This window comes from Rana temporaria, chromosome 7, assembly GCF_905171775.1.
Source record: "Rana temporaria chromosome 7, aRanTem1.1, whole genome shotgun sequence".
In the NCBI taxonomy this organism is placed as follows: domain Eukaryota; kingdom Metazoa; phylum Chordata; class Amphibia; order Anura; family Ranidae; genus Rana; species Rana temporaria.
In genome coordinates this window covers 113,330,241-113,349,170 of record NC_053495.1, presented here as the reverse complement: position 1 = coordinate 113,349,170, position 18,930 = coordinate 113,330,241, and the positions used below count along the sequence as shown (strand labels likewise).

The 18,930-nt window shown below is 42.3% G+C and overlaps 1 protein-coding gene across 3 annotated transcripts in view; it reads left to right on the top strand.

The window, feature by feature from the left end:
* The window catches only part of LOC120945574, a 144,905-nt gene that overhangs the window by 4,614 nt on the left and 121,361 nt on the right, over positions 1-18,930 (top strand). For all 3 annotated transcript variants that reach the window (XM_040359843.1, XM_040359842.1, XM_040359841.1), the window contains exons 2-6: positions 1,346-1,606; positions 3,906-4,166; positions 4,322-4,582; positions 12,165-12,422; positions 16,333-16,593. In XM_040359843.1, the coding sequence (XP_040215777.1) occupies positions 1,346-1,606; positions 3,906-4,166; positions 4,322-4,582; positions 12,165-12,422; positions 16,333-16,593 (1,302 nt within the window). The remainder of the gene's footprint in view (positions 1-1,345; positions 1,607-3,905; positions 4,167-4,321; positions 4,583-12,164; positions 12,423-16,332; positions 16,594-18,930) is intronic.

Below are 18,930 nucleotides of genomic sequence, written 5' to 3'. Positions count from 1 at the left end.
TTAATTAGCAGACTTCTATAGTTAGACAGCCATGCAGGGAAAGGCACCCAACAGGACATCACATCTGCATATGTAGACACGCTGTTTCCTATGATACAGTCTTATAACAGTTTCTAACACAAGTTGTAACGAACTTCTGTACTTCCTCTACAATCATTTCTTGTAGATCTTCACTCCACTGAGCTCCCAGTCTCTCTCATTAGACTTGCTGATCCACTTCCACTGGATCTCCTGAGCTCTTTCAACTTTTCTACATGAGTTTCTTCTTCAACGGTCACCCCCGTGTCCCTGCTGGGTCACTAGCTTGGCACTCCCAGATACTCCACAAGCTTTACCCCACTGGCCTGCTCGGTCCCTGGCTTGATACACATGGCTGCTCTGCAAGCATCTCCTCTGCTGGCTGGGTCCCTGGCTTCACACCTGCTGAAGTTTCCCAATTCTTCAATGTCCCCAGTTGGTGAGAATACTGCTCCAGTACTTGCCTCAGCTACTCACTGTGGTCCCTGGTAATAAGGTGGTTGGTCCCTTAGTGGTGACAGCTTCCCCTCTACCTCCAACCACGACAGGTTCTCTGGCCGGCAGAACCATCACTTATGGTTGGACTACAAGCCGCATTTCCAACCCTACACTGCTCTCTTGCTTCTGGATAGACCCTCAGAGAGCCTAGCAGCCAGATGTCCCTGGGATAGGCCTCAGACTCTGGCCTAAAAGCCCGGGGAAGCACAACACATGTCCACCCAGACAGCCGTCCAGATGGCACAGAACCCTGATCACCTGACCTCACCCAAATAAAAAGCCTCTCCCAGCAGGCCAAGGGACCCAAGAAGATCCCTGCCCATTGGCTAAGATACCCTATATATTCCTAATCTGTCCTTGCAATGCCCTTGTCTTATTTAATGTCATCAGATACCCGGCCATCTAGTGACAGAAGAGAGAAGTGCAGCAATTCCAGAATTATGGTGGAATCAATTGATCCCCTAACAATTGGCCAAGGCAACTATACCTGGCAGGTAAATATACTAACAACCCTGCCTAAACATCAGGGTGCTACATCAGCAAGATACAACTATGGGACATAGTGCTTTGAAGAGAGATAAGAAAACACTATAGATTTACAGTATGTGTCCAGCTCAAATTTCATGAATCAGGCTTACACTTTAAGCTTTGGCAATAATAATAATATTATCTGTCTATCTATCTATCGGTCTATCTATCTATCTATCTATCTATCTATCTATCTATCTATCTATCTATCTATCTATCTATCTATCTATCTATCTATCTATCTATCTATCTATCCACATGCATTAACACATTTTACATTTGAAAACCTCCTTTCTTACAGCTCCTTGTGTTCCACAAAATGTGACTGCTGAAGTGGATTGTGTGACTAATGTTGCCGGCATTACATGGGAAAGAAGCCTGGGAGCAAACAATTATACTGCATTAGCAGTTGGTGCAGATGGAGAATATCACACTTGCTATTCATCTGAAACTTCATGTAATATTTCTGGGTTATCATGTGGACAGATGTATTTAGTGACCATTTCGGCAACGAATGGAGAGAGCGCAAGTAAACCAAGTCTCCGAGTAGATCTGCACACTGGTGAGTTGTGAATTGCTATTGCAATCAGATTGTGGTGGACTGCTGTGTCAGCCCCTATTATTTATGAAGCACTAACCCTGTAGGAGTTGCCAAAATTGGAGTTCTCTACTGCTGCACAGACAGTTACACAGCATTTCCTTCTTTCATCTGGACATGGAGATCAGTATTTGGCTTGTTTTTTTTTATAGTTTTTTTAAGAGAAGATAACTTGGATGGGGTAAGGGATTAAGGGATGTCCAGTGTGACAACAAAAACAATTCAGGGGCACTCCCCCTCTATTTACAGACTCTTCTTTCCACCTGCACAAACTTGGTTCCTCTGTGCAGCTCCTGCTGGCCCACTTCTGAGGGAACTAACAGTCTATTGTCAGTTCAGCAACAACCCATTACAGGCAGGAACTCTCAGTCCCTTAGCAAAGCAACACAGGAGTGAGCAGCATATCACATAACCTTCTGCTTCCCTGTGGCCACTGATCTTAGTTCCACTGCTTACAGAAATTGCTAGCCCACCTGTCTGCTTTCCTCTTCCCAGTCCTCAAAACTGACAGGCACACAAGGGCACACAAAGAAGAGGAGGAGCCAAGAGCGCCCATGTGGGATCCCAAAAGTGGAGGTTTGGGGCCACTTAGTGCAATAGCATTACTGTAGCGCTGCTGAGATGAAAAAGGAACACACGCGCACGCTGTCTCCGATCCTCTATGGCGGGTGACGTCACACGTCTGTGATGCTAGCTGCCGTTGGAGGATACAGGCAGCGCTGTGGATGGACAGTGCCGTAGATGCAATGCCTGCACTCGGAACATAGGTGTACTGCTGCGCTCTGGTGGAAAGAAATGGAAGTACCATCCAATTCTTAGTCCTTAAAACACAAGCTGACAAAATTATTGGATAAAATCCTCATGGACCGGATCATGGTGTAAAATCTAAAATAGGAAGCGGCCAATCAGGAAGCGGGTCTTGAAACCCGTTTCCTGATTGTCTGAAAGGAGAAGTGATCCTTTTGGCCCAGGAGGAGGAGAGAAGAGGAGGGAGGACACGCACTACTGCCGCAAGGAGACACACGAGAAGCTGCAGCCCGTCCCATGGAGGGAAGCGCTACCCGCTTGATGGGATAAGGGTGGGGCTGACTGACTGAACGACTGACTCACGGGGGAGGGGAGGTGGGTGCTGACCAAACCCCTGGGGGGAGCTATAGATGGCTGTGGGTGCATTGTTTGCCACCCCCCCCCAAAAAAAAGCACCAGCTGCCACTGCTTCTGAGTGTAGAATTAAAGCACTTTACTGGGAATCATTAAAGTGGCAACTTACAAGATATGGATAAAAGAGTGCTCATCAATGAGATGTAAGGTCACTGCTGTGGATGGTTGGTCAATGCACGCTCTTCCTACAGTGTGAAGCCAGATGAAACCCTCATTGGTTCTGGTCGATTACAGCATTTCCTGGGTTGTCCGGGGGAGCAGAGATGACGTCAGCGTCAGGTGCGCTGTACGTGGTACGTGTTCAGAGCGTGCATGCTCCTTCATCAGGCCGGAGGGGTGGCCATATTGGTGATGGTTGTTATGGGCATAGGAGTCATGGATGGGACTACAAAGCTCAGCAGTCATAAATAGATAGATGAAAGTTCTCAATACAAAAATTAAGGAAGATCATAAGGGTCCAGCACAGTGAGGAGCCCCCAGAATGCACAGGGTACAAATTCAGTGTCATTCCTCCAGAGGAAGGCCTTGTCTGGCTCACACTCCACACCCGAGACTCTGCCTCCTTCCTGGCCTCTCAACACACATCCACATACATCCCGCAGCCTCCTGCTACAGCCTGGGCCCCTCAGACTGACATTTCAGTCACTGCTGGGAGTGTCTGAAGTGCACAAGTGTCATCAGGTAATGGAGTCAGTACAGAGAGCAAGGAGTTAAAAGTGTCATTACAGCTCACTTCTAAGCACGTCTAAGCTTGGAAGACCTTAATATTGACTGTCACATGACCACAGCTCCCAGCTTGAAGTTCAGCAATTAGTAAGTGCATTTCCACTTATCCCCATATCAGGCGATAAGAATTGAAGAGAATTGAGATAAGGCAAGTATAAACTGGGAACGGGTGAGGGATTAAAGCAAATCTGCTGCTTTCCCCTGAATGGGCACGGAACAGATTTCCTGTAATGCTTGTACATTGTTTTTTTCAAGGCTTTCCAAAAATGAAGGCTTGGTGACATCACTATTCTCTAAATGTATTTAACATATATTCATGTTTTAGATATTTTCATATATCTAAATGACATATAAAATTAAAGTTTGGTCTTTGCAGCTCCCTGTATCCCAGTGCTGGATCCGCCACAAATCATTTGCTACAATAATTCTGTGTCACTATCTTGGAGTAGAACCTCAGGGGCAATCAGTTATATCTCGAATGTCACCAGCCCAGGAGAAGAAAGTCTTTTCTGTCAAACAGAGGACACGAGTTGCACAATTGATAATTTGAAGTGTGGGCAAACGTACAATGTGACAGTTACAGCCATCAATGCTCAGTGTTCAGGTCCAACTCTGCCTCCAGCGGCACTTATAACTGGTAAGGTTTCTTTACAAAGATATAAAGTAATTTGATTATTTTGGTTAGAAAATAAAAAAAATCATGTTTATTGCATAATTTAAATCAGGATCAAATTTTTACTGTAATTAAAATAATTTCAATATTTGTAATAATTGTATTTCTTCTTATTTTAGCCCCCTGCCAGCCTCAGAATGTGGTTACTAAGATGAACTGTTCTGACTCAGAGGCACTCTTGAGTTGGGAAGCAGCTCCAGGAGCTTTGAGTTATCTGTCAGTGCTGAGAACTCATACTCGGCAGTATGTTGTATGTAACAGCACAAAGATTGGTTGTGTGATCAGCAGTCTGCCATGTGGAAGTGTGTATGATGTGATAATAACATCTGCTAACAATCAATGTGCAAGTAAACCAAGCTTTCCAGTTGAGTTATACACAGGTAAGCTTGACTTTTTCTTATAACTAGTGATATTTACCATTTATAACCAAATGTAGCGGTACCCACGTGGGGGCTGCTAATCGACTATATACCCCATTGGTTATCTCGACTCTGCAAATCCTCTCTTACCTCTGACACCTTGGGTTCCATCCTGCAATATTGCATTAGTAATGAGAAACTCACACAGAATCACTGAACCACTCAGATATGTTTACTGAGATAAAGATGAACACAAAGAATGGCATGAGTAAAACACAGCTTGAGTTTGACAGAGAGCATTTCTCATAACTCATATACAAAGGTGTTTAACATAAATCCTCTACAAGACCTGTGAACAGATATGCATAAAAAAATATCCAACACCCTTAACATATGTATTGGATACCTTTCCTCTGAGGCCTCAGCACACAGAACAGCAATCAGTGATAGACATATGCATACAATAACCACAATGTAACTTGGGCAATATCCTACAGATTGGTTCCCCCTAGGTCACAGGTGTCAAACACAAGGCCCACGGGCCGGATCTGGCACTCCAGGTCATTTCATTTGGCTCTCGCACCTCTCCTGCAGCTGCAGGAGAGATCTAGCCCTCCTCTGGTCCTCTTCCAGACCCTGTACTTTCGGCTTTCAAGCAATGCATCCAGCTTCTTCCCAGCAGCAGCATAAGGAAAGGGGGTGCACTGCGATGTAAGGGAGAGTAGGGGACTCAACTTATGTTGGGGTGGCTCTTGACATCTAATGTAAGGGGAGGGGATGCGCTGGACATCTAATCTTACAGATACAACTGGCCCTTTTGAGGACAATCATAATGCTGATGCGGCCCACGATGAAATTGAGTTTGACACCCCTGCCCTAGGTTGTCGTTCAATGATTTAGCAATAGGATGCAAAACTGTGGTACATACCAAAGAGGAAATGATAAATGTCCTTTCAATTCCGGATTTCTTCTGCTAACCTGTTGTTTATACTGCAGTGTAATTTGTAATCCAAAGTAAGGAAGAGACACAAAAGGAAAAGAGCAATATGGACTAATTGATGCTTTGTCTGAAGAAGTAGTGTTACATGTATGTTCCTCTTTAATTGTATTAAGGAGTTAATTACAGTACTGACTTTAGAGTGCAGTGGGGAACAATAGGCCCCAAGCGCCTGTTATGTGAGGTCTGTGAAGAAGTAGATTCATATCCGTGGAACTACAAGTATCCCCAGCCAGTCTGTAAAAGAACTACTCAGCAATACCGTTATCACTATAAGGATGGTCTGTGCCCGCTCACCACTATGGACATCAGATGGATGGAGGGAATTCCCTGGTGTCTGTGTCCTGTGGAAATGGCACCGCTGTGCCGCGCTGCAACTCCCGGTGAACTGGAATGCAGGTGTATCCCGATGATCCGGAGCGCAGAACGGCCTTTGCTGGAATAGTGGTGCTGTCCTCTGTGGTCTCTCTGAGGCTGGCGATTCAGCTCTCCACTGTGTAGGCCACAGACTCTCACTCCCTGTCACACAGACCTCCTCTGAAATCCGGCCGCACCCACGTTTTAATTTCCTCTCCCAGCAGGCTGTTCTGTGCTCAATGCATTCTGGGTCCCGTGGTCAGGATTGGCCCGGCCAACAGTGTCACTTCCTTGCCCCAGACTACATGTTCCATGATGCATTGCTCTGGTCATTCTCACGGGAGGAAAAAGAACCACTCATAGAGTCCAGCATGCACTAGAGGGAGCCAAACCTATACATAAAAACAACAAACTGTCTCTTAATGATAACTACAGTAGCAAACCTTGGCGACACAAATATCCAATGAATGCATCGTGATAATTTCAATGATAAAACATATTGTTTAGTAAAATATTTTTCAGAGCATTAGGAAGAGCTGCCTTTTATAACATAATTTATAAATGCAATGAGTCCTGATAGATTCATAAGTCTCTCTGTAGCATAGTTAGATAAGATGCTAGCTTTGCATAATTTAACTTTAAAATATAAGCAGTGTTGACAATCCAAAACAAAAAATAATTTAGGCTAAGTTCACATTTGTATATTGCAGGAATGTGTGTAAAATGGTATGCTTTCCCAGAATGTGCAGAAAGAAACTGCCCTTTTGCAGACCTGCGTTGGTGCCATTAATTCTTGCTGCAGCACCATGCATTTTGGCAAAAGGGTCAAGGACTTCAGTGTTTCTCACGCTTAGGACAGCCCATTTAAAAAAAATGGGCTGCCATATACGTGATGTGCAGAAACATGCAAAAATGGCAGGGACACTCCATTCATTGCACCTGCATGGTGTAAACTGAGGCCCCGTACACACGACCAGTTTCCTCGGCAGAATTCAGCTTCCGACCGAGTTTCTGGCTGAATTCTGCCGAGGAAACTGGCCGTGTGTACACTTTCGGCCGAGGAAGCCGACGAGGAGCTCGACGAGGAAATAGAGAACATGTTCTCTATTTCCTCATTGTTCTATGGGAGCTCTCGTCCCGCCGAGCTCCTCGGCGGCTTCAGTGCTGAACTGGCCGAGGAACTCGATGTGTTTGGCACGTCGAGTTCCTCGGCCGTGTGTACGAGGCCTGAGTCTCAGAAGCAAAGAGTGACAAAAAACAACAAGATGGAAGAAGAATTGGATTAATGGCCATCTCAATGTACTGTGACTCTCCTAAAGATTATTCATTGTAAAACAAAAGTTGATGGTGAACCATCACACCTTCAGTAGCTTGTAAGTGGGGTGTTTGCAGCCTATTATCATTGCAATTTTCTATAGAAACCTATTACATTATTGGGTATATACATGTTTATTCATAGCTGTATAATTATGACATTTCTGATGTGATTCATGTGCAAATGTAAGATTGAACACATTTTCATGCATCTATTCAGGCAAAACCATAAATTAAAAATTTGCTAATTTACCAGTTGATTTGTAAATTGATTTATTCATCAGTGAGGCTAGGTTCACACTGCTGCGAATTCAAAATTGCGGTAAAATCGCGATTTCGCGGCTGCGTTTTTGCCGCGATTTCGGCCGTGATTTAAGAGACATCTGTGCAGGGTTCAATGTAAATCGCGGCCTGAAATCGCAAAAAGTAGTACAGGAACTACTTTTTGAAATCGGTGCAGCACCGATTAGGACGGTGCCATTGCCGACAATTGCCGCCGATTTGAGATGCGATTTAATATGTGAATCGTACCCAGTGTGAACCTGGGCTGAATATTGTAATTCGTACAAAATATAACATTGGTTTTATCATGACTATGGTGAAGGTTACCAAGAGTTGGATTTTTCATAGAAGAATGTTGATGAGAAATATTGTTCAACTGGTTGAATAGAATGATTAACACAAATGACAAATCTGAATAATTAATGCAATAATCCTTTCAATGGGTATTTGCCAGAAAAACATGGGGCAATGTTAGGCAAACTGATCATTCACAGCTTTTTAAATACACCATGTTTGACAGTGGGGATGATTTTCTAAAGGCAAATAGACTGTACACAACTGAAGTTGCGCCAGAGCTTAGTAAATGCGCAGAAGCTTTACTGACTTTTATCATCCAATCATGTGCAAGCCAAAACATTTTTTTTTCTTTGCACGTGATTGGGTATTCTTTGCAAAGTGAAGCTTTACCTCCATTACTAACCTCTGGAACAAGTACATTTTCAAAGTGCCTTTAGTAAATCAACCCTAATAATGTTAGATATTTGGTCTAAGGTTTTCATTTCTTATCTCATCTACACATGCTAGCTTTTTCCCCATTGAACCTAATTCACTAAGATGTTCTGCTTTGGAGTCATTGGGTTGATTTACTAATTGCAAATAGGCATTTAAATTGCAATAAAATTTGCACTTTGTAAGGAAATTTATCCCACGTTTTGTAAATGAGGTGAAGCTCTGCTGACTTCCATCATCCAATCATGTGCAAGCAAAAATACTGTTTTTTATTTTCCTTACACATTATTAGGTATTTTTTGTAAAGTGAAATTTCACTACATTCACTTAGCTTTAGGGAAATTGATCTTGCAAAGTGAACACCCTGATTGCCTCTAGTATATCAACTCCAATAGATGTGATTTTTGCTTGCGTATTAAAGACCACCATTTAAAAGTTCACACTTGCACCATGTGCATTTTGTGGCTGATTCATGGATGAGTTAAATGTGTGAAAGTGTGGCTTAGGATTATAACTGGAACAGCCCAGTTTCACCTGCTAAAAGCAAGATGGAATCATGGAAGTTTAATGAGACTTTAGATTGTTGGTAAAGTTTCCATTTCAGATGCAACTTTATGCATTTGCATTGCTTCTTAGGCCTCATACACACGACCAAGGAACTCAACGGGCGAAACACATCGTTTTGCTCGTCGAGTTCCTTGTTAGGCTGTCGAGGATCTCGGCGAAGCAAATTTCTCCATTGCCGTTGAGGAAAAAGAAGACATGCTCTCTTTTTGGCTCGACGAGATCCTCGACAGTTTTTCTCATCTAAAAGTGTACACACGACCGGTTTCCACAGCAAAAAAAATAAAACATTTTTTGCTGTTTTTTGACGAGAAACTCGGTCGTGTGTACGAGGCTTCAGACCCAGTCTGCCTGGACAGTATGGTCACCCACTGACTTGGCACCATCCAAAGGCAGTTTAACTTTTTAATAAGACACGGAAGCTGAATCCAACACAAATTTACTTCAGCTAATTTATAGAGGATGTTCTCTAGCTTTTTGAAGTCTTATTAGAAGTCTTAAGACTTCTAATAAGACTTATTAGTCTTAAGAAGACAATGCAGGAGATTTACTAAAATCGGTGCACACAGAAGCTGTGCATAGTAACCAATCAGCTTCTAGGTTTTATAGTCTAAGCTTAACTGATTAAACTGAACTTAGAAGCTGATTGGTTACTATGCACAGCTGCATCAGATTTTGTGTGCACCAGTTTTAGTAAATCCCCCTCATGACTTTTCTAAGCCCTGTCTCGGTGAAATATGAACACTGACTGAGGGAATATGGAAGAAAGATAGAGTGTCTAGCTAGAACTGAGCTAACCAGCACTAAACTGGTAGGGAGGGTAGAAGAAGAAACTAAATCACATAGTCAACAAGTTGTAGTGGCTTAAAACCGCCACTAGATGTCAACATATTACAAAATATTATTAATCTGATGCAGTTCAATAGAACACAAAAAAATTACATTAAAGTGGGGCAGAACGGTAACTTTTCCCTGTTTTTTTTTCAACGCAAGTTTGCTATAGTATTGTTTGATATTCTCATAAAAATAAGCGTAACTTACTTATATATGTTTTTACAAATTGCATTAATTCATGTAGTGCAAGCTGAACTGGGTGGACATTGTAGCACAGACATATGTCATACCTTATTATATGCAAAATATTAACTTTTTTTATAGATTTTTTCATGTTTATTATAATTTTTCCCATTATCACTGAGTTTTCAAATGCCATTCTCCTTTATACTGTTTCACTAAATTGGTAGTTAATGCGGTATACCTGCATCAATAAACGGCCAGGAACACTCTCCACCATATAATCAATTTACTATCATCAATTGACTTTGTGTCTTTTCATGCTTGCAATAGTGTTGGCAGACAGGCCAGTTAGCCTAAGGCCTCGTACACACGACCAGTTTCCTCGGCAGAATCCATCAAGAAACTTGGTGGGAGAGTTTTTTTGCTGAGGAAACTGGTCGTGTGTACATTTTTCATTGAACAAACTGTCGAGGAACTCGTCGAGCCAAAAAGAGAGCATGTTCTCTTTTTCCTCGACGGGAATGGAAAAAATTGGCTCGTCGAGTTCCTCGACAAGCCTAACAAGAACTCGACGAGGAAAACGATGTGTTTCGCCCGCCGAGTTCCTCGGTCGTGTGTACGAGGCCTAAGAAAATGTTTACAAAACTATATCAGAGTAAGAAAATGCAAGTTTTGGTGTCTCCTATGTCAATCAGGCACCTATGTTACATGCGCATAGTCGAAATAATTTTTTTTTTTTACATGCAAAGGTTTAATAAATTGAACGCATTCCCCTGCAGCTTTTAGGAACTGAAAAGTCTGTGAAAAAGTAAGGACTTGTAGCTTCTCTTGCTCCTTGGATATTTAGGCTGGGTTCAGGCTTGAGAACACAGTGGCACATCTCCATTCACCGTTTCCACCGTCTCCATTTACCGTTTCAGGTCCGATTTCAGCCCAAATGTTGGGCTGAATTTGTACCTGAAACGGATCAAAAAAACGGGCTCCTGTGCAATTCGCACCGCAGAGATATGTCAAGCGGCTCCATAGAGAGCCGGTCAAAATCTCCTGCTATGCAAATTGTATGCAGCGAAACCTGCCTTTAATCTCAGTTATTGAACAGCAATGCATGCATTTATTTATGTGGTTGCTCAGCCTTCATATATAAAAGCTTAAAGTGGAACTAAAGGCATTTTTGGGGGGGGGGGGGGGGTAGAGTAACCTAGTAACCTAGATTACACTTAAGGTTAGAGGGTGGTAAAAACAGATGGTTCAGCCACATCTTTACAGCCTCCCCCAAGCTGCAAAGGCAGATATACCAGGGTATGTGTATGTTGCTGCCCTGATGCTTTGCATAGAAGTGCAGCAAAAATTATCGCCCCATCCTGCTGAAGTTATTGGGGCTGTGCTACAACCATTCCGCAACCATCCCATTGTGCATTGGTGCAGGCTTTTAGGAGTTAAAACAGGTGGTGCGTAGGCCACTGCAGATACATTTTCAAAGAGAGACACTAGTGAAAACTAGTGTAAATAAGCAGTTTTTTGCTATCTGTGCCCCACTTCCTGTCAGAAACCTAAAACAGAAAGTGACAGGAAATCCCTCCAAATGAGGTAATCCCAGGTTGTCATCAGGGTCCCCTCTTTTCCTGTTCTGGGAACAACCCAAAATGTGTGATTTTATTTTTATTTTCATTGATAATGGTAAACAGGACAAGTAGAGAGGGTGAATCTTCGTAACGGGGGGCACAGACAGCAATCTAACAGGTGTTCCCTTTCCACTCTATCCAAAATAAAAAAAATTGCCTTTACTTATACTTTAAAGTGGTTGTAAACCCTTACAGACCACTTTGACCTACAGAACAAGCCTAGATTAAGGCTTACCTGTAGGTCTACGAAATATCTCCTTAACCTACACGGTTAAGGAGATATTTCTAATAAAGACAGCACCGATAAACAACAGCGTGCAGGCGCAATGAGTGTGCCGCTACTAACGGTATCATGCCGTTAGTGGCGGCTCCCGCGCGCATGTGCAGGAGTGATGTCATCGCTGCTCCGGCCAGTCACAGTCCTGAAACAGCAATACCCGGAAGTCACTCCGAGTATCATGGCGGCGACGGAGGTGGTGTCCGAGGGCTGCTGCGGGGGCTTCGTTCTCAGGAAAGTAATTCATAATGAGCTAGTATGTTATGCATACTAGCTCATTATGTCGTTGTCTTGCAGGGTTTTTTTTTTTAAGAGAGGGTTTACTTCCTCTTTAATAGAGGTGGACAGCTATATACTATATAGCATAGTTATGTTTTTCTTTTGGGGCTAGCATCATGGTAATATATATATTACTGTAACTAACTGTCCACTTTTTTTTTACAGTTCCCTGTGTACCAACTGCAGTGCAGACTATCATTAATTGTGAGTCCAGTGTGGTCTCTGCAATGTGGGCTGAAACCACTGGAGCCGTGAATTATACAGCAATTGCCACAGGGCCCCAGGGGAAGTATTATTGCCAAACAAGCAATACATCATGCAGTTTCCCCCAACTTTCTTGTGGTCTAGAATTTAATACTACAGTTGTTGCTGTGGGAAATACTTGTGTCAGCGATATCAGCACATCCACGGCATTTAATACAGGTATGTTCATTTGATTTTTGTCATGCATATTACAAACATATGTATATGGGGGGGATCTACTTTGTAAGGAGGTTGCACTCTACAAGGGAATTATCCTCAGAGCTTATTGAATGTGATAAAGATCTGCTGACTTCCATCATTCAATCATGTGCAAGCACAATTATAGTTTTTTTTTTCTTGCACGTGATTTGGTGTTTTTTTACTTTACTATTAATGCATTTCCCACTAAATTCTATAGAGAATGCACCGAAAATGCATTAAAAATACACCTACTGTGCATTTTTGGTGTGTTTTTTGAGTCAAGTTCAAGTTTCACAGGGGTCCAGAAAATGTGCCAAAAATGCATCAAGAATGCAGCCATGGTGTAGGCCATTTAGATACATCATGAAGCTTGACTGTACAAGTTAAAGGATGTGGCTAAAGACAATGCTTCCGAGATGCCAAGCTATTACTGTTCACCTTCACCATCACAGGAGTGAGCTCTGTCTTTGATTCCAACCTTCTCACGTGTCCTTTCTCTCCCATGTGATGGTGAAGGTGAACAGCAACACCTAGACATCTCTTAGCAACATCCTAGGAGTTTTTCACTCACACTTCACAGGGCACGTAAATAGTCTACACCTATAGGAAGGGCAATATTCCACTCTGGTCAAATCTGCACAGTTTGTTTTTATCTACAGACGCCCCTTATCTGCATAGGTGAACAAACCCTTTAACCACTTGCTGATCGGGCCATAGCTGAATGAAGGCTACAGCGCAGACGGATAACTCTGGGAGGCCATCATATGATGTCCTCCCAGAATTGCGTACCTGGGAATCTCTGTGATCATTGGGTCTCCCAGACCCGGCCTGTCACAGATTGGGGTAAAGGGCCAGTGACAGCGGCCCTTTACCACGTGATCACACCGTCCAATGACGGAGTGATTACTTGTAAACAAACCAGAGCTGATCCGGTTCAGCTCTACCCCTCTCCTCACGTTGATTGGTACAGTATGTGAGGAGAGGGAGAGCTGGATGCAGCAGCGCTGTGGGCTAGATCTGAAGTTTCCACAGCGCTGATCTGTGCCCAGTCATGGTTTTTCCATCCATCCATGGTTCATACATGTCTCATCCATGCTCCATCTATGGCTCATACATGTCTCATCCATCCATCCATGGCTCATACATGTCTCAGCCATCCATCCATGCTCCATCCATTGCTTATCCATCCATCCGTGGCTCATCCATCCATCCATGCTCCATCCATGTGTGCTCTATCCATGGCTCATCCATCCAACCATGATCCACCTGTGTTCCATCCATGCTCCAACTGTTCTCCATGGGTGGTCCACCCATTGCTCATTCATCCTCGCTCCATCCATGGCTCATCCGTTCTCAATTCATGGCTCATTCGTGCTCTTTCCATGGCTCATCCATGCTCCATCCATGGCTCATTCGTGCTGCTTCCATGGCTCATCCGTGCTCCATCCATGGCTCATCCATTCACATTTATGGCTCATCCATCCCCATCCATGGCTCATTTATGCTCATCCGTGCCACATCAGTGATCATCTATACCACATCCATGCCACATCAGTGATCATCTCTGACACATCCGTGCCACATCAGTGATCATCCGTGCCAAAAATGCGATTTCATTTTCTTTCCACATTTTCCAAAAACATGTGGAAAATAATGACATTTTTAAAAGACTCAATGCCTCATAGATTATACGTTGGGGGGTTTACTTTCCAAAATGGGGTAATTTTTTGGGTGTTTCCGTTGTCCTGGTGCTCAGGACCTTCAAAAGTATAAGAGGTAGTCTAGAAATTAGATGTGTAATTTGTGCTCCTAGAATGCTTGACGGTGCTCCCTGCATGTCGGGCCTCTGTATGTTGCCAGGCTGTGTAAAATTCTCAGACATGTGGTATCACCATACTTAGGAGGAGTAGCAGAATGTGTTTTAATTCGTGGTATGCATATGCTGTGTTAGAGAAATGACCTGTTAATATGACAATTTTGTGAAGAAAAAAATTAAATAATTGTATTTTAATTTTGGAAAGAATTGTGAGGAAAAATATGATTTAAAGAAACTCACCATGCCTCTTACTAAATACCTTGGATGGTCTACTTAAAAAGGGGCCATTTGGGGGGTATTTGTACTTTTCTGGCTTGTTAGGGTCTCAAGAAATGAGTTAGGCCATCAGTACATCAGGTGTGATCAATTTTCAATGATTGACACCATAGCTTGTAGACTCTATAACATTCACAAAGACCAAATAATTTACACTGATTTGGGTTATTTTTTACCAAAGATATGTAGCAGCATAAATCTTAGCCAAATTTATGAAGAAAAATTACAAATTTGCTAAATTTTATAACAGAAACAAAGACATTTTTTTATTTTTTACAAAATTGACAGTCTTTTTTCATTTATAGCACAAAAGTAAAAACCCAGAGGTGATGAAATACCACCAAAAGAATGCACTATTTGAATGAAAACACAGAAAAACATTTCATATGGGTACAATGTTGCATGACTGAGTAATTGCCATTCAAAATGTGAGAGCACCGAAAGCTGAAAATTGCTCTGGTTAGGAAGGGGGTTTAAGTGCCCAGTGGGCAAGTGGTTCAAGCTGAACTCCATGCAGATAAAAAGACACAAGTTAATACAGCATTATATTCATTAATACACAATTAAACTTATTTTTTAAATGCAAGCAGTATAAGTACCTACAGTTGACTTGGTCTTACTCTCTTACAAACCCCTGCACAGCAGACCTCAGACTAGCTGAAGGAGAAGCAGCACAAGGACAATAAGAAACATGCAAACAGAAATAGGGAGTGTAGCAAGGGAGGGACAAAGCCTGTGTTACTTAAAGTGATTGTAAAGTCACTATGTGACTTTACATGTATCCCCTCTGGGGCATGCTGCCATTCACTACAGTGGATTTTTTAATTAAAAATGAAAAGGCTAAATACCTTTTGATCCCCCTGTGTTGGCCAATCCCAATCTATGGAGAAAAGCGGGAGGGGCCAAGATTTCCCTGCGACATCAGCTGACCAGCACAGGGGAGTCTCGGCCCCTCCCGCTTCTCTCCATAGATCGGGACCAGTCAGCACAGGGGGATCACATGACTGCACAGCTGCGCTGTGACAAAAGGTATTTAGTCTTTTAATAATAAAAAAAATTAATTTACTGTGGTGAAATCCAGCCTAATCTGAAGGTGATGCTTGTAAATGTGTTGCATTATGCAGCTGAATAGGGGCGGGAGAAACTGTTAGAGCACAGCAGCGGATGACGGAGGCACGTAAACTGACTACGGTAATCAGGGCTCAGCAGCCATGATTATCGTGGTCAGCACACAGAGGGGGACACAGGAACTGGCAGGATCAACCAGGTTTTTTATAAGATAGGAAGGGAAAAATTAGCTATACAGCATGCCTTAATGGAACAGGATCTTATTTTTTTTTTAGGGTTACAACCACTTTAACTACTGCTTAAATCAGTTCTGCTGCTCTGTCAGATAGGCCATCCAATTATGAGAGTTACAGAGCTATGTATAACTCACAGTTGAATAGACTGATATATAAATCCTTTGGTAAGTAAACTTCCCTAAATGCATTTCTTCTATATACCCAACTGTTTGCCTGGAGTTTAGCTTTAATTTGCATGTCACCAATACCTTAATAACCACCCTGCACACCCTTCTATCATTTCAGAACACACCCTGGATGTTTACTTTTGAGCAATTGTAGAAATAAGTAGGTAGCAGAGTGACATTTGTGTTCTTTAATATTTCTACAGCGGGCAAAATGGCTGCTAAAAGTTGGAGGGTTAAGATGAGCATTAGTGTGTGTGAACTTGTAATACTGTTTTTGTTCTGTTGTTTTTTGAAATTTAAATGTTACTATTGGTTATTCTTTTTAGTTCCTTGTAAAGCAAGAAATCCTACCATGACTTTCGATTGTAGCATTGCATTTGCAGTGATCGACTGGGAAGCAGCCCTCGGGGCAGTCTCATATACAGCTGCAATCACTGCAGAAGATGGGCAAAGAAGTGAATGCAGCTCATTAGGACTCAGCTGTACACTTTATACATTAAAATGTGGCCAGATATATAACTTGACTGTGGAAACCTTTGGATCAAGTTGCAGCAGCATAGCCAGTGCTTCAGAAAAATTTCACACAGGTAAATTATAATTAAAGCTTTATGAAACCAAAAATCCAATATATTGCAGCTTACTAATCATTAAATGTGGTTGCTGCATTAATATTTTCTTTTTAGACATTTCCCCCTTTTTTCACCAGGTGATCTTGCCAGTAACACACCTTCTGTATTAGCCTGCCACTACTCTAGGAGCAAAGAGGACAGCAGCATTGTAAATCTGGGGGAGAAAATCCCCACGACCAAGCTCCGAGGGGCAGAATGGAATGCGTTGGGTCTGTGGCCCGGCAGGAGCCCAGGCTGAGGTTGTCTCATCCATAACCATCACAGGACACCGTAGATGTGTGGCTCCAGGGATCCTTCCTCTCTTTCTTCGAGTGACTATATTAGCTGGGTCAATCTCCATCCCTTGCTGGCACTCCTGCAGTGGATGGGGTATCACCCACACTACTCCCCATAGTGATCGAACCTGAGCGGCACTCTAACAAATCATGGGTCACAGGGGGGGAGTGTTATATGCACTAGTAGATTTACATACGCTAACAAACTGAAGCCGAAATCCAGTTCATACTGCAGTTACACAAACAGTAATGCCGCATACACACGATCATTTTTCAGCATGAAAGAAAACGTTGTTTTTCAGCATGTCTAAAAAACGAAGTTTTCCCAACTTCATCATTAAAAACGACGTTACCCACACACCATCGTTTTTAAAAAATGATCTAGCAAATCGCGGTGACGTACAACACGTACGACGGCACTTTAACCCTCCTGGCGGTATCCCCGAGTGTGACTCGGGGTGGATTTTTTCTGCTATAATCGGTATCCCCGAGTCACGCTCGGGGTAGATATGCAGAGCCTGCAGCGTGCGCTGGCTTACCTTGTCCTGGATCCAGCGATGCCACCGCGCTGTGTGAGCGAGCGGGACCTCGCTCGATTCACATAGCGTCCTCCTGTGCCGCCGATCTCCGTTCCCTGCGACGTTACGACGCACGGGAGCGGAGATCGGCGCCAAATTCAAAAACGCAAACAAACACTATACATACAGTATACTGTAATCTTATAGATTACAGTACTGTATGTAAAAAATACACACCCCCCTTGTCCCTAGTGGTCTGCCCAGTGCCCTACATGTTATTTTATATAATAAAAACGGTTCTTTCTTTCTGCAAACTGTAGATTGTCCATAGCAACCAAAAGTGTCCCTTTATGTCAAAAATGGGTTTAGATCAGCTAGAAAACAGCGATAATAAATTATAATCACTTGCAGAATTGTGCGATAGCCATTTGTGGGGAAATTCGTCATAAAAAAAAAAAATAATGACAGCGACAATTTTGCAACTGAGAAAATTTCAGTGATTTTGATTTGATTACATTATTGAATAATTTTTATTAGAATTATATTATTATTTGTTATAATTATTTATAATTATTTATTATATTATAATTTATAATTTTGTTTTTAAAAAAATGTCATACCCGGTATGACTACTAGACTCTTGTTTGGTCAGATTTAAGTGAGTTATTCCTAAGAATTACAGGCCTATAGTATTAAATGCCAAATTTCCTTGCAAATAATTGTACCGCTTTTGGTACGTAATTCCAGACAGAATCATACCGCCAGGGAGGTTAAAAGGGAAGTTCCAGTCGTCTTTGGGCTGCTTTAGCTGATTCCGTGTTAGTAAAGACGATTCGCGCTTTTTTGTCTGTTACAGCGTGATGAACGGTAGTTTTACCAGAACGAGCGCTCCCGTCTCATAACTTGCTTCTGAGCATGCGCAGGTTTTTTTCGTCGTTTTAGCCCACACACGATAATTTTTTACAACCCGAAAAAAACGACATCGTTTAAAACGACGTTTAAAAATGCAGCATGTTCGATTTTTTTTTATCGTTTTTCAGAACCTTTTAAAATGACGTTTTTTTTAAAAACGACATTTTTTTTCATGCTGAAAAATGATCGCGTGTACGCGGCATCACAGCAACAGTTTTGTTCCTTTTGGGATAAAGGCTTTACATGAATAAATAAAATCTATTCACTGTAACCACCTCTGTCACCTCTGTAATTGGCACATCTGCAAGAGAGCTTGTTTTGAAAAAAAAAAAAAAAAAACACAGACTTAGTGGCAAGATCACCAGGTGAAAATAAAGGAAAGGAAGCCTTAAAAAAAAGTGAACTCCGCCATCTCATCCAAGAACTGGTAAGCTGTGATATAGTAAATGTTTGCATTTGGGTTTAATACCACTTTAAAAGCAATCTCATACCATCAGATGTCACTACATTGCATTATACTATATTTTCTATGAAAGTGTGTTCAGTGTCTGAAGTCACTGATATAAAAATCTGGAGATACTATATAGGGA